The sequence below is a fragment of the Ananas comosus genome, linkage group 16 (assembly GCF_001540865.1).
Source record: "Ananas comosus cultivar F153 linkage group 16, ASM154086v1, whole genome shotgun sequence".
NCBI classification, from domain to species: domain Eukaryota; kingdom Viridiplantae; phylum Streptophyta; class Magnoliopsida; order Poales; family Bromeliaceae; genus Ananas; species Ananas comosus.
In genome coordinates, this window is record NC_033636.1 from 8,355,738 (window position 1) to 8,370,508 (window position 14,771).

The window sequence follows — 14,771 nt, forward strand, 5'->3', positions numbered from 1 at the left end:
AATATACTCAATTTCCTCTGGGCCAAATGAAAAAAAAAAAAAAAAAAAAAAATCAATTCAAACAGTACAAACAGCTCTAAAGATCATGCACCAATGCCACCTATCTTGAGGGCAAAGGGAAGAAAAAAAAAAAAAAAAAAACACTCAAATCAGTGCTTCATATACGAAAAAGAGAAACATGCTGACAATGCTTAGCAGAGTATCAGAGTATTCCATGAGATACAAGTACATATACAGGCTCCAAGGTGTTAAGATATGACTAGATTCTTCTAGATTGTTCCCAAGGTGTTAAGTAATAACTTGATATTGTGAATATGTGACACAGGTTCAGTTTTTGGCTGAGTAGTATAGGATTCATAGTTCTAATGCAGTACTGGTTACATACTCTGATGGCCACAAATCTTAGGCATCATATATTGTGTCAGGCAAAAGAAAATGGAAAAAACGAGATCCATAATTGTCACGACTACGTGAACTCCCTTCATCTAAGCATTCATTTCTGTGATTTGGTGTGCAAAATACGCAATAATACTTACTTGCACAAAGAGGTAGCGGTAAACACCATGATCTAGCAAATCAAAGTAATGTTGCAATGCATGCAATTGATCAAATCACCTGTATTTAGTTACTGCAGCTCTAGAGCTCTCAAATAGTTAAGGCTACACTATCATTTTTTTTTTTTTTTTTTTTTCTGAGTAAACAGGGATATACCCTATTTGGGTACACTATCATTTTTCACAGCGAAATTGAGTCTCACAGGAAAAGAAATGTAATTTCGCAGGCTTCTAAACTGGAAGAAGACAAAAAAATAAAAAAAATAAAAAAACAGTTTCAGCCAAAGCAACCGATAACTCAGTTGCTACCTTAAATCTAACAGATTCCCTGAATCTTCGATAAAGATACCAAATTCAAAATTTTCCTCACGAACACAACAAAGTACATCATTCGAGTACCTGTGATGCATTAGCAAATGACGAATTTGAACTGAAACACATGTGCTTGTGGGTTTCTACTATTTTGTAGATTTAACAAAGTAAAGCAATTATTAAGTATATAGGATCATGATAATATGCCATACAAAGCCTTTTTAGCAAAATTAAGAAATCATGGTGAAATTATCACATAATCTTGATGAAATTCTACTATCAAACAATCAAACGCAAACACAATCAAACACACCATGCATCTAATCGCTCTTCCCGCTACTACATATCCGCAACCTAGGAACTAAAACAATCGAAATTTGGATCCACAAAGCACAAAACCCTCCTTGCAAAGCCCAAATTTGTATAGAGAGAGAGAGAGATTAAGAACCTGAGAATCGGTGCCCTAAGATGAGGAGAGAGGCGATTCGTGGACGAGGACAAGGACGAGGACGAAGAGGTAGAGAGGGGCTCAGTGCGCGGGAACCCTTCTAGGCGTGTCCTTGTATGCGCACCCTACTGTTCGAGGATCATGCGGGTCGGATCTGTAACGTTTCCGAATCCGATAACGCACTGGGTCGCCTAAAGTCGGCACTGCGCGGTCCTTTTGTCGCCGAATCCTCTGTTAGAGCATATCTGTAAGCGTTTTACATTTTTTACCCTGGGAGAGACTACCTAAACCGGTAATATCCCGTAACCGTCGCATCAGTGCATCACCCAACGCCATTCTCATCCCTCGCTGGACCGGGTCCACGCAATAACCTTTCTGATCGTTTCATCTGAAAATCTGGGCCGTTAAAACTACCCCAACCGTATCGGTTCACCCTCTCCTTTTCCTACTCCAATTAGATTTCGTAGGCGCCACTATATATACACTCCCCGCTCCCCCCCCCCCTCTTCATAAAAAAGTTTGGGGAAATTGAGAAAGAGAGAGAGAGAGAGGGGAGAAATTTGGAGGAGTCTCCACACAAGTAATCACGATCGGTTCGTCTCTTTCCCGTGGAATTGGTGAGTTTCTGATCCTCTTTAATGGATTGCTTTTACAAATTTAATCATGTTGTGATCTTAATTTCCCTGCTATCTTGTGATCGAGTTCCTGTTATTAGGTTAGGGTTTGTTGTGTTTCTCTTTGGTTTTTGGTATGGCATAACTTGAAATTGGTGTTGGAAGGTTTGAAGATTTTGATTTTACTTTCTGACATTTTGTAATTTCGATTTTAGAAAACTCTAACGAATTATACTCCAGTTTGTGGTTTCCGATGGAGAATTCATATCATAGGATGTTGATCAGTTTAGGGTTTAGGGTAAAAGAAAAAAGCTTAAAAAAGTATTGTTGAGTTTTGATTGCAACAAGATCTTTAAATCAAATATGTACGTAAGTTACAGTTTTTTCTCATGTATGCATCTCAAAATATGTTACAGTTTAGGGGGTAGCAGCTTTAAAGATTTAAGTTCTATTCGTACTTTTGATATATATATTTTTTTAAAATCCTAACACATTCTGCAAGAATTGGCTGTTTTCATCAGAAAATTTACGTTACACAAATATTCTTTAAAAAAAAGTTTCAAATATTGTTGAATTCTGATGGCTAGGTAGTTAAATCAAATCAAATCAAATGTAATGCTAGACGAAATCAAAATTTTCAATATTTTCAGGTGCGCGTCTCGAAATCTTCTATAGTTGAGCGGTTACTGATTTGATAATACTATGTAACATTTCATAGTTTTGATTTTGGAAAATCTTGACAAATTCTGCAAGAACTGGTTGTTTCAGCCAGAAAACTTCTATTGCACAATTCGTTAAAAAAGCAAAGATAAAAATACTGTTGAATATTGATAGTTAGGTGCTAGGTAAAATCGAGATTATCAATTTTTTCAGGTACACATCTCAAAAATGCTGTACTTAGGGGAGACCGAACTTTGATTTTAGATAATTTGGACAAATTCTGCTAGAATTAGTAGTTTCTGTCGCAAAATATATATTGCAGAATATTCAATAAAAAAAGTTAAAAATACTGTTAAGTTATAAGCAGGTATATCAAATATACTGTTAAACTAGTTAAATAGAGTAAAAATTTTGAAAGCTCATGTACCCATCTTAAATTACCCTATATTTCAGGTGAGCTTTATCTTTTTTAACTTGTTCTGGTTTGATAGTTAGTTTGCAATTCACCACATTGCAACATGAAGATTGAAGATGCTGCAATTGATGATCATAATGGTGTATCATTGCCTGTTTCCAAATATTTTAAGACTTTGGAAAAGGAACTTCATAATGAACCGGAGAACTTTCATAGATTCGTTCTTCTGCTGAAGGATTTCAGAAACAAGAGGTTTGTACCCACTTGCTATCTCACTTGTATTCTCCTTATGTCTCAATATGTTTTCAGATCTTAATAAGTGTTATGTATTTCTTTGTGTTACAGTATCGACCACGTCGGCATTCTACTGAACCTAAAAGAATTGCTTAAACATAAGCTCCACTTATTTCATGGCTTTAAGGAATTGCTAAACGAGGTCGATTGTGTTGAAAGGAAGCAAACTAAAGCTGAACTTGCTTTTCTGTATGTTTGTAAAGTTAAGGTATGAAAAATGGATACAAAACGACTTTCCTACACTAGTTGTATTGGCTTTTGTCTCAACACTATATTACATTTGATTGTCTTGTTTCCACTCCATGCAGGATCACTTTCATAATGACCAACGATTTCAGATATTCACAGAAATTTTTACCAAGTTCACCATGAACAAGAAGACAAAAGTTGAAGTCTATCAAGAGGTACTTTTGCTTCTCTCTTATCAAAGCATTTCAGTGCCAAATCTCTGTACTGGTAATTTTACTAAAATATAAACTACTTTTAGATGCGAGAGCTCTTAGGGAGCCACAAAGAGTTGTTCGAAGAGTTCAGAAAATTCTATGATGCGGCGCCAGAAACAATGGTGCCAGAAACAATGCCTCTCCCTACTGAACCATCTGGTGCAACTCTGAAGAACCAGGTTATACATCTGTCTGTCTGTCTCTCTCTCTCTCTCTCTCTCTCTCTCTCTCTCTCTCTCTCTCTCTCTCTGTGCGCGCGCCCGCGTGTCTCCCTGTGTGTCTTTATCCCTATATCTTCATCTTTGCAATATTTGTGCAAACACTTTCCCTTGAAATCTTCATGATGTCTGTGCGTGTATCCCTCTGTATCTCTTTCTCTTTTTGTTATTATATAATATAAGCCCAATCCCATTTGATTGTACTGTGAGATTCACTGATAAATACGGTTTAGTAGCAACAAGAAGCTGGTGCTTTCAGAAGCACCTTATCCGAGCTTTATATTGCGTCTATTATAGAAAAAAAAAAATCATCAGATTCAATCAATCATGATTTAAACGAAATAGCTTTTTTATCTTGGTAGCGACAATCTTGGCAAATCCTTGTTGTATTTGTTTGTATCTGCTAAAAAACATGTCCAAAAACATATGTTTTCCAGGATGGCAGGGAAGACTGCAGCAAGGAAGATCAAGAATGCAATGAGTCAAACATAGGGCATAAAAAAGCGAATTTGGTCGAACCAAAATCATCCAGCAAGCGAAAACGTATGCAAACGGGTGACATTATCATGGCAAATCATCAGCAAGAAGGTTAGAAACTTAGCAATTTCAAATTTTAGCTTCTTTATTTCTTTTCACTGTCTGAGGTGGTTTTCTGTTCATGATCATAATCACATGCATAAGTAGATCTCTTTTCTTTTACCTTGTTCACATGTCGAAGTTTTAAGGGATACATACTTGGAGAAGTTTGTTCTTCTTATACTGACAATTTCATTTTCGAACAATGTAACAGCAGGTGGATCCATCGAGCCGGATGTGAGAATGGGCTATGTGAATAATGAAATGGATAGGGTGGACAAAGCAAAATCCTGTCAAGGAGATAAAGCTCCGGTTGCAGTTGATGAAATTGTCCCAGAGGCTAATAAAGCTCCAATTGCAGATGATAAAATTGTCCCAGAGGTTGATAAAGCTCCGGTTGCAGATGATGAAATTGTCCCAGAGGTTGATATCTTAACCTGTCTAATTACTATTTTCCCACTGAGAATTTATCATATTTACCTTCTACTTTTATTTTAATTTGAGTAAGATGATTTTTTAATCTTTCTGCTTTTATCTAATGTTTTCTTAAATGATGCAGCCTCCGGTGTCTGAAGGAGATGATTCAGCTCAAAATGATGATTCAGTTGCAGCGAATGGTTCATGTGGAAGATCGGTCAGACTCGTGGACCAATATGAACAAGAATTATTTAAAGCGGAAGATGACAGGTACTTTTATTTTCATTCGAAGATGATGACAAACTCTAGATTGTTGGTTTAGATGTTTTCTTCTTTGTAACTGACTTGGGTATTTCAAAATACTGTAGCATTCTTCTTGCATGGACTTCACCGTTCTTATTTTCCCTTGTCATTTATTTGGTGTCAGATTTGAAATCGACGTGCTGCGAAATTTAGTGGCTTCGACTGCTATGCGAACAGCGGATTTGTTAAAGAAGATAAGTAACAAGACAGTAGAGCAGAGACCGCTTCGTCTTGAAGACCACTTTACTCGTAAGTATATATATAAAAAAACAAAATAGTCTAATGAGAGTTGCATTTATAGTTTCAATTCGATCGTCTTTTCCTATTTTTGAGATTATTTACATTGTGATGATAATTACCTGCATGGAAATGTACGAGGACCCCTGAGCTTCTTTTTTTTTTTTTTTTTTTGGATTACTTTTTGTATTGACAGCCCCTGACATTTCATTGGCTTTGATCGAAGTTATTCCAGTAAAGTGAATTAGGAACTTCATTTCATTGGTTTTGAATTAGCAATTTCGGCATAATTCACTGCGCTAACTACTTTCTATAACCGAAGCAAGTGTGGATTTCGTCACTAATGCCCGACCGATAGCTGAGATCGCACACTATTACCTGCATGAAAACCAAAATTAGTATAACGAGAGTTACATCTACACGTTTTAGTCATACATTTTCTGTTTGTGTGATTAACTTTTGTTCATTCAACAGAAAAATGCCTGTGGTGTATCGAAGAGATGTATGGTGATTACAGTCTCGAAGTGAAGGAAGCTCTACAAGAGGATCCTGCTAAGGTGCTGCCCGTTATACTCGCGCGCCTAGAGAAGAAGAAAGAGGAGATATCGATTTTGAAATCGCATTTCGATACGATTTGGAGGGTTTCTTCTGAGAGGAACTATAAATTGTCCCGTCACCTACAGAGAACTAAACTTAGGCTGCAGAGAACTAGACCAAGTATCAGAACATAAATATATTTTTGCTTCTGGAAATTTTTCTTTTTTTTTTTTGGCAGTACACTCCTGTGATGTGTAGGTCTGTAATTTTTGGCGTTGTTTGTTGGTAGGTTTTTTTTTTTTTTTTTTTTTTTTTTTTTTTTGGGAGAGATAGGTAGCACACTATATGCTTCGTTTATTTCATTTAGAAATAAACTTAGCTGGAAATGTGAATCAACTAGGATTCGAATTTGGATCTCGGGTACCAACCATCAAGCCTTTTCTCACTTGCTCTAGGGACGATCGGTTGTTGGTAGGGCAACGTTGTTAGAGTTTGTACATATATTTTATATCGTGTATTTTTCTTTTTTTTTTAGAGTTACTGTGTTTCAATTTTTTTTTGGGAGTTACTGTGTTTCAATTATTTGATATGAAAATATGTGGTTAAAACTCCTTTTTCTATAAGAGAGGAAAGAAAAATTTAAATGCATGGATTCGAGTACTGAATCTCCAAGGATTTAGTTCCTTAAGTTAAAAACTTTTGTTAAATTTAATTCTCTAATAGTTATTATTTGTTTATGATATAGTATGATGATTATTATGAAATTTAATAGAATCGTAATGTATACATTTTTACCAAAACAACAAGAAAAAACAAAAGATAAGAATATAATTTCTACTTAGTTTTTTAATCCTTTACTATAATGTTTGAAGTTTTTTACAAAAATGGGTCACTTTTTTGTTTTCACGAATTCAGATTAATTTTTTTTTAATCCGACTAAAATATTCCTATTATCTCTCATCTTGCTCTCTTTTTTATTTGCGTTTTATCTCACTCCTCTCCCATCGCCCTTGCCTCGCTCACGAGTGAGAGGACAACAACGACGAAACTTGACTAGCTTGTCACCGTAGCAGTACAGTAGAGAGTCTAGAGACAAGGGTGGCGCCGCTCAGAATATTACTTGAAGATGATCCGAAGATGGAGGCGGTGGTGACAGAAAATGAGGAAGATAATCGCTAGTTGAGAATGCTTCAGGCCATGACTGCGAGGTGGTGGCAACAGTGAGCGAGGAAATTTTGACTAAATACATAATATTGCACTATTTAAAAAAAAACATTACACTTCGAACATATATTTACACTATTAATATGTAAAATAAACTGTTTTTTTTTTTTTTTTTGAGAAAAAGTAGCATGCTACTTGCTTCATTCATTGAATGTATGAACTAGGCTATAGGAGTGAGGCAATCCAGTCGTGATAGGGGTTCCCAGGACATCAGAAGTTGCTTAATCCTTTGTACAACCATAACAGGGTCGAAATTAATATTTCGAAAAATCAGATCATTCCTAGCCTTTCAAATGATCCACCAGCAAGCAAGCAATCCAATCGTGAGAGGGGTTTTTAGGACATCAGAAGCTGCTTAATCCTTTGTACAACCATAACAGGGTTGAAATTAATGTTTCGAAAAATCAAATCATTCCTAGCCTTTCAAATGATCCACCAGCAAGCGACCAATTCAGATAAGTTATTTTGCTTATTATGCATCCCTTTCTTGGCCAACCACCTATCCCAGACGTAACGTACGTCTTCTCCCATCTCCCTAGCCTGAATTTCCTATCGAACCATCACCATACAGAATTTGATAAAGACGCATTGAGAGAACAGGTGATCCACTGTCTCCTCGTACACCCTGCACAGCACACAGAAAGAATCTCCGGTCCAATTAATAGTGCAATATTCTCATTAAATAATGCAACATATGTTCAAATAGTGCAATATTCAGCTAAATTTTTTTCTCTTACTATTGCCACCATCTCTTTGTCATCAGCCACGCTAACCATCCTTGACTAGCGATCTTCGCTTTCCTCCCTAGCCACCTTCATCTCTGTCTTCGACGAAGCTCCAAGCAGCAACGACGATGAGCGGGTTAAACCTGTTGTCCTCCTCTCGCTCATGGGGAACACCACGACATGAACGCGGCAGAGGTGAGACAAGCGTTTGAGGCTAATGCCGTTAGCAGAGACATGAGTCTACGAGGAGGGGACGGAGGGTGACCTACTTTTACAAAAAGGTAAAACTAATGAATTTTTTTAGGCCTTTTTGCATAAAAAATTCACTTATTTTAGACTTTTGTAAAATCGGGTCACTTTTTTCGTTTTTGCAGATTTGGTCCGTTTTTTCAGTAAACTGACCAAAATACCCTTATTACTTTTTCTCTTTCCTCTTTCTCTCTCCTCTTCGTTTCTTCCGTTCTTTTTTTTTTTCGTTCTTTTTTCGAGCCCGCCGCCGAGCCCCTCCTCCGCCTCCCAAGCCGAACCCCTCCTCCTCTCCCCCGCCGCCGCCGCCGAGCCCACCCCACCCCACCGTCGTCTCGCCCTCTTTCTCTCTCCTCCTCAAGCCCGCGCGAAGCTCCGCGTCCTTCGTCCTCCGCCTCCACAAGCGACCCGCCGCCGCGTCGTCACCGAAGTTGCAGGGGCGGAGCAAGCCTCCTCGTCAAGCTCAAGGTCGAGGAGTCCCATCGTCTCCCTCTTCACGCGAAGCTCCGCGCCAGCCCTCCTCTCTCCCGCCGCGCCGCCGAGCCCACCCCACGTCGTCTCCGTCGACGAGCCTAAGTCCCGCCCTTGCCGCATCGCCTCGTCACCCTCAATCGCCTCGACCACTCCCCTTGCTGAGCCCTCGTCACCCCCACCGTCGTCTCCGTCGCCGTCACCGTCGTTCCCGTTGCCGTCGCCAAGCCACGCCCATTAATGTGTAATGGTGGCACCATTGCACCTTACACCATTATGTGCCATTACACATTAATGGTGTAAATTCATCGGTGTAAATGGTGTAATGGTGCACCATTAGTGTAATGGTGCACCCTGTAATGGTGTAATGGTGCACCATTGCACCATTACACATGAAATTACACCATTAATGGTGCAATGGTGCCACCATTACACTATGAAGAAGAAGAAGAAGCAGCCGCAGCGCGCCCGCGTGCCGCCCGCCGCCGCTGCGTGCACCGCTGCGTCGCGCCGCCCGCCGCTGCGTGCACGCGGCTACGCGCCCCCGCGCCAAGGAGCAGCCGCGATCAACGCCTCTCCTCGCCGCCGCCGACGGCCTAAGCGGCGTCGTCTGCCGCGGCCCGGGGCTCGACGTCGGCGCCGAACTCCAGCAGCAGCTGGACGAGGTCCGGCCGGCCTTGCCGCGATGCCGAGTGCAACAGCAGGCGACGCCGGAGCACCGGTCCGACGGGCGTCGGCGCGGCGCCAATCTGGGTCGCTCCGCTCCAGCCGCGGCCGACGAACTCTGCCAGCCCTTCCTCCGCCGCCGCCGCCGACAGCGACGACGACCGCGGCGGCGGACGAGGGGCTCGGCGACGGAGACGACGGTGACGGCGGCCATGGGGCCGCGCCGCCATGGCCGTGGGCTCGGCGACGGCGACGGAGCGCGGTGGGGGTGGCTCCGGCGGCGGCGGCGGGGGAGAGGAGGAGGGGTGCGGGCGGCGGGAGAGGAGGGTGAGGGGAGGCAACGATGAAGAAGGAGGGTGAGGAGGAGCGACGGTTCGATCCGCCTCTTTTTTTTCCGGCGAGAAAAAAAAGAACGACAGAAACGAAGAGAGAGGGTAAAGAGGAAAGAGAAAAAATAATAAGGGTATTTTGGTCAGTTTGCTGAAAAAGCGGACCGAATCTGCAAAAACGAAAAAGGTGGCCCAGTTTTGCAAAAGTCCAAAATAAGTGGATTTTTTATGCAAATTGGCCATTTTTTTATGCAAAAAAGTCTAATTTATTTTTCGTGATAGTCGGTGTTAAACACTTTGTAATAATAAAGAGTAATAATTTTTAGGCTAATAAATTTAAAAAAACGGAGACCAAAAGTTAATTAAAATTGTTAACATAGTATTCTTAAATTTCTCTTTATCTGAATGAAGGTGTTAGCTTAAATGGGCCAGCATCCTGCCATGTGGCAGGAGGCCAGTTTGGGTCGAGTCACGTTTGAAATCGCGTGAGGCTAGATAAGCCGAGTCATGTTCGAAGTGGCGTGAAGGCCGGGTGGGTCGAGTCACAATTAAGACCCGCGGGCGCTGTATCTGTACACTTTAAGTGAATTAGTTGCGTATTTTTAACAGCTTGAGCTTTTGGGATTAACAGTTAGCACCAACGGGTTCGATTCTCGCATACTGCAATGTGTCCAAGTGCTGGAGGAAAAATTGTTGGCTTAAATGGGCCAGCATCCTGCTCTGTGGCGGGAGGCCAGGTTGGGCCAAGTCATGTTCGAAGTGGCGTGAAGGCCGGGTGGGCTGAGTTACAATTGACCGGGTTTGATACCCGCATACTGCAATGTGTGCAGGTGCTGGAGGGAAAATTGTTGGCTTAAATGGGCCAGCATCCTACTCTGTAGCGGGAGGCCAGCTTGAGCCAAGTCATGTTCGAAATGACGTGAAGGTCGGGTGGGCTGAGTTACAATTGACCGGGTTCGATACCCGCATACTGCAATGTGTGCAGGTGCTGGAGGAAAAATTGTTGGCTTAAATGGGCCAGCATCCTGCTCTGTAGCGGGAGGCCAGGTTGGGCCGAGTCATGTTCGAAGCGACGTGAAGGCCGGGTGGGCCGAGTCATAATTGAGACCTATGAGCGTTGTATCTGTACCCTTTAAGTGAAGTGATTGCGTATTTCTAACAGCTCGAGCTTTTGAGATTAATGGCCAGTACCAACAATCCGACGGAAGGAACTTTTTTTTTAAATAAATAAACCTAGGACTTTTTTCTTTTTTTTTTTTGAAAGAAAACTTAGGACTTAGATAAGAAAATGAAAAGGTACTTAGGGACTAGTATGAAAATTTCCGGAAGTTAAGGGTTATACGGTGATATTGCGTGTGCGCCATTTCCCGCTCCTCGTTTTTGCCCTAGAAGTTTCAAATTCCGCGTCGGAGGGAGAAGAGAAGAAGAGACACTACCCACGACGCCGAAGCGCAATTCTCCGAAGCGGAGCGATCAGGGGTAGAGAAGGTACGATTTTTTCCTTTTTTTCCTCCTTTTTGAGATATCTCCTAGGGTTTTCTTTACACCTTGTAGCAATTGATCTCTCCCACCAATGAGCTTGTTAGTTTGAGATTATTTGGTACTTTTTTTTTTTTTTTGGTTAATTGTGAGGTAAAATGATGGAATTTGAAGAAGCAGGAAACAAAAATTTATGGTGTCACTATAATTCATTTATTATCTGTGATTCGGACATTATGTGAGGTTTTTTCTAATGCTTGCTCTTAACTGTAGCTAGGGCACCCTTTATCTATCAATACCAATGGAATTGGTCTATTTTTATTAATTCAATGTTTACTTATGGCGATTTATTGTGTGTTTGATGCGCCTAGTCCTCATTGTTTTGGTGATCGTCGTAGTTTGTTTATTCTTACAACATAAAGCTATAATTTTTTTAAGTGTTGATGCTCAAATAATAATAACCTGACGTTAAGACATTTTCAGCGCTTCGAGATCTAACAATTTTGACCTACGGAAGGTCACGAGTGTTCGGAATTTAAATTTTGCGATTGTACTTTTCTACAGTGGTTTTATGCAAAGTTGGATTCAATGGCTCAAGCTGCGAGGTTGAATCTGAGAATGCAGAAGGAGCTTAAGCTTCTGATGACTGATCCGCCGCCTGGGGTGTCCCTCCAGCTCGCTGACAACGAGAATTTTTCATCTTCTTTGTCAAGCATTGAGGCCCGTAAGATTCATATATTTCCTCCATTTCGTGCAAAATTATGTTAAGTGCTTTTCTACATTAGTTGAAGCATTTGCAGAAGTTTTGGTTCAGTAGAATTGTTTGAGAAAGTAGTAATAGCTTGTTTAGATGCCCCCATCTTGCTGCAGTAGCAGAAGTAGAAGTTTCAAATTAAAGCTACTGCTTTTGGAGACTGTTTACTCTTGTGGCTTCATACTATTATTTCCCAAATGTGTGGGTTTTTGCCTTTTGGAGTAGCGAAGCTGCTCCAGAAGCCTGACCAAAAAGACACATAACTCTAGAACTTATGGTTTGCTGTTCTCGGCATCATATGCTGCAATTTCCTTAGTGGTTCTATTGTTCAATGTCCTCTAGGGATTCAGGGACCTGACGGAACCGTTTATTCTGGTGGCACGTTTACTGTGAAGATCCAAGTACCTGAAAGGTCCTTTCATATTTCAAACTTGCATTTTCGTTTTCTGTTTTCGGATCTGTTGTTTTATCTACATTTACTAGTAATCTTTGACGCAGATATCCTTTTCAACCGCCTAACGTGACATTTGTTACCCCCATTTATCACCCCAACATCGACAATGGAGGGCGTGTCTGCCTCGATATTCTCAATTTACCCCCAAAGGTGCAGGGAATGTTATATAGTAGACTATCGTGCATAGTACACGGACTACTTTTGTGAATTAAGTTTTTCTTATGTGGAAATTGACATGATGACTACGAACTTTAAATTGTAGGGGGCGTGGCAACCATCCCTAAATATTTCAACAGTCTTAACCAGTATTGGTTTACTACTGTGTGAACCAAACCCAGACGATGGCCTAATGGCTGAAATTGTAAGTATAAATACTCCTACGCTTATAGTGATACAAGAAATGATAAGCTTCGGCCTTGTTGGTTCACGCTTCCATTCTTTATGTTTTTTCTTAAACTTGAATTCTATGTGATTGAATCGCTCGCATATGGTCTTTTCTATTCTTGTAACCTTGTGTTGTAGCTTGAGACTCAATTTTTTGTTTTTTGTTAAAAAAATAGCTGAAAAAGTTTACTAATTTTATATTTTGTTGCCAAACTAACCCTATAGATGTATATACAGATTGTGAATAGTAGTCTGTTTGCTGGCACATTCCACCACATAGAACCTGAGGAAAAGAATTAAGAAATGTATGTGTGACCAAATTAGACTGAAATATAGGATACTTTATTTACCTTTTCTTTTCTTTTGCAGAGTAGGGAATACAAATACAACAGGCAAGTTTTCGACCAAAAGGCTCGGTCTTGGACCGAGAAATATGCTAATCCTGGATCTAGTGCTGCTAATGACTTGAATAATTTAGATGCCCCTTGTGCGGTGAGCAGTTTCTCTCTATCTCTCTCTCTCTGACACATTTTTTTCTCGATAATGCCCTTAAATTTTGTTTAAAAGCATGCTACCTTTCTCTCTCCAAAAAAAAAAAGAAGAAAAACTTGTCTGCACTCATATGTCTAAGATATGTAGGAAGCTTTCTTGTTTCCGTCTTGCTATAGGTAACCCTTTTCCATTCTCCATTATAGGTTCTGCAGCCGCTGACGGAAGTTGAGAAATCAGAAGCTGTTTCAGGAAATTCTTTCAATGTCAGCGAAGGAAGTCGAAAGAAGCTTCGTTTGATGGGCCAAAAGTTGTCACTTAAATCAAAAATAGCCGAAAAGAAGAGCAATGATGATAAAGAAAATCTGGTGCCAGATGATAAGGAAAATACTTTTCCGCTGCGTGCGACTTCAAAGTTCGAAGATAAATCTCTCGGTGTCGGTTCTGAGAAAACTCCGAATGAAAATAATAATCAGGGGGAGGGAAATTTGCTGGTCACAGATACAGTTATTGTTTCAGACAGTGAAGAGAGTGAAGAGGAAGATGACAGGCCTCTGAGATCAAGATTGTCACTTTTTCGGAAGAGAGTAGCAGGAAAATGAAACAAATGACTGTGTATATGAATGAACTTTAAATAGTTTTGTTACGCTTGCTATCTTTTCTTGTTTTTTGAGTTCAAATTTGAATTTTTGAGTTGTCCTGTGTACTATATGCTGCTGCATATTAATCTGAAAAATTCATGCTTAATGAAGATGCATTAGGTAATTAGACTCCAAACTTTCAATTTTGGCAATTAGTCCCTCTACATTTTATCAAATAGTTTAACAGGTACACAATCGAAATTACTAGTTTACGCTGCCGTTTTAATCGCTTGTCTAATTTTGTAAGACTTTAAAGCACAAAGAAACATATATATTGTACCACATAAACAAAAGAGTAAGAATTGTATAGAGGCTTACTCTTTTCTTTTAATTGTGATATTTAATAATCATAATAGAAAGAGAAAATATATACTTTTTAGCATGTTGAAGTTATACAAAATCAAGTATAAAAATGCAATTGAAATGTTCGTTTAATTAGTCATTCTTTCGAGTAAATGTGATCCAAACAACAGTTTAATTAGTAACTTCTTTCGGGGAAAGGATCCTATCAAATAATATAATAATAAAGTTTAAGGCGTATGATTACCGAAATTAAAAGTTTCAGATATCTAGTTTCAAAACTTTTTTTTTTTTTTTTTTTTTTTTTGAGAGAGAGAAGGTAGCATGCTACCGCTTCATTTATAAAGAGTTTGAACTTAGCAAATACAGGAAGCAACTAGGCTTCCACAGGAATGGACAAAAAAAAAAGAAGAAGAAGAAGGTATCTAGTTTCAGATATCTAGTTTCAAAACTATTATCTACATCCCGCATCTTTCAAATTTAATGATCAATGTTTTCTTTAATATAAAAGTTTTTTTTTCTTTTTGAGGAAAAGGTAGCACGCTACCCGCTTCATTTATGCAGGAGGTGAACTTAGTTAC

General features: G+C 39.8%; 2 protein-coding genes across 4 annotated transcripts; both read left to right on the forward strand.

Moving 5' to 3' along the window:
• On the forward strand, positions 1,837 to 6,335 carry LOC109721965 (paired amphipathic helix protein Sin3-like 5). 3 transcript variants are annotated; one of them, XM_020249800.1, is made up of 10 exons: positions 1,837 to 1,931; positions 3,080 to 3,255; positions 3,349 to 3,505; positions 3,606 to 3,701; positions 3,785 to 3,919; positions 4,396 to 4,546; positions 4,749 to 4,957; positions 5,094 to 5,221; positions 5,379 to 5,503; positions 5,966 to 6,335. In XM_020249800.1, exons 2-10 carry the CDS (start codon positions 3,107 to 3,109, stop codon positions 6,220 to 6,222), a joined length of 1,407 nt encoding a protein of 468 aa, XP_020105389.1. In that variant the 5' UTR covers positions 1,837 to 1,931; positions 3,080 to 3,106; the 3' UTR covers positions 6,223 to 6,335. The 3 variants fall into 3 exon arrangements, with proteins under 3 accessions (XP_020105389.1, XP_020105391.1, XP_020105390.1); XM_020249802.1 differs by having other exon boundaries at positions 4,749 to 4,915; XM_020249801.1 differs by having other exon boundaries at positions 4,752 to 4,957.
• On the forward strand, positions 11,099 to 14,017 carry LOC109722514 (probable ubiquitin-conjugating enzyme E2 37). The gene is made up of 7 exons (XM_020250608.1): positions 11,099 to 11,177; positions 11,733 to 11,892; positions 12,265 to 12,334; positions 12,421 to 12,526; positions 12,639 to 12,737; positions 13,130 to 13,252; positions 13,456 to 14,017. The coding sequence occupies exons 2-7, from the start codon at positions 11,757 to 11,759 to the stop codon at positions 13,849 to 13,851; spliced, it is 930 nt and encodes a 309-aa protein (XP_020106197.1). The 5' UTR covers positions 11,099 to 11,177; positions 11,733 to 11,756; the 3' UTR covers positions 13,852 to 14,017.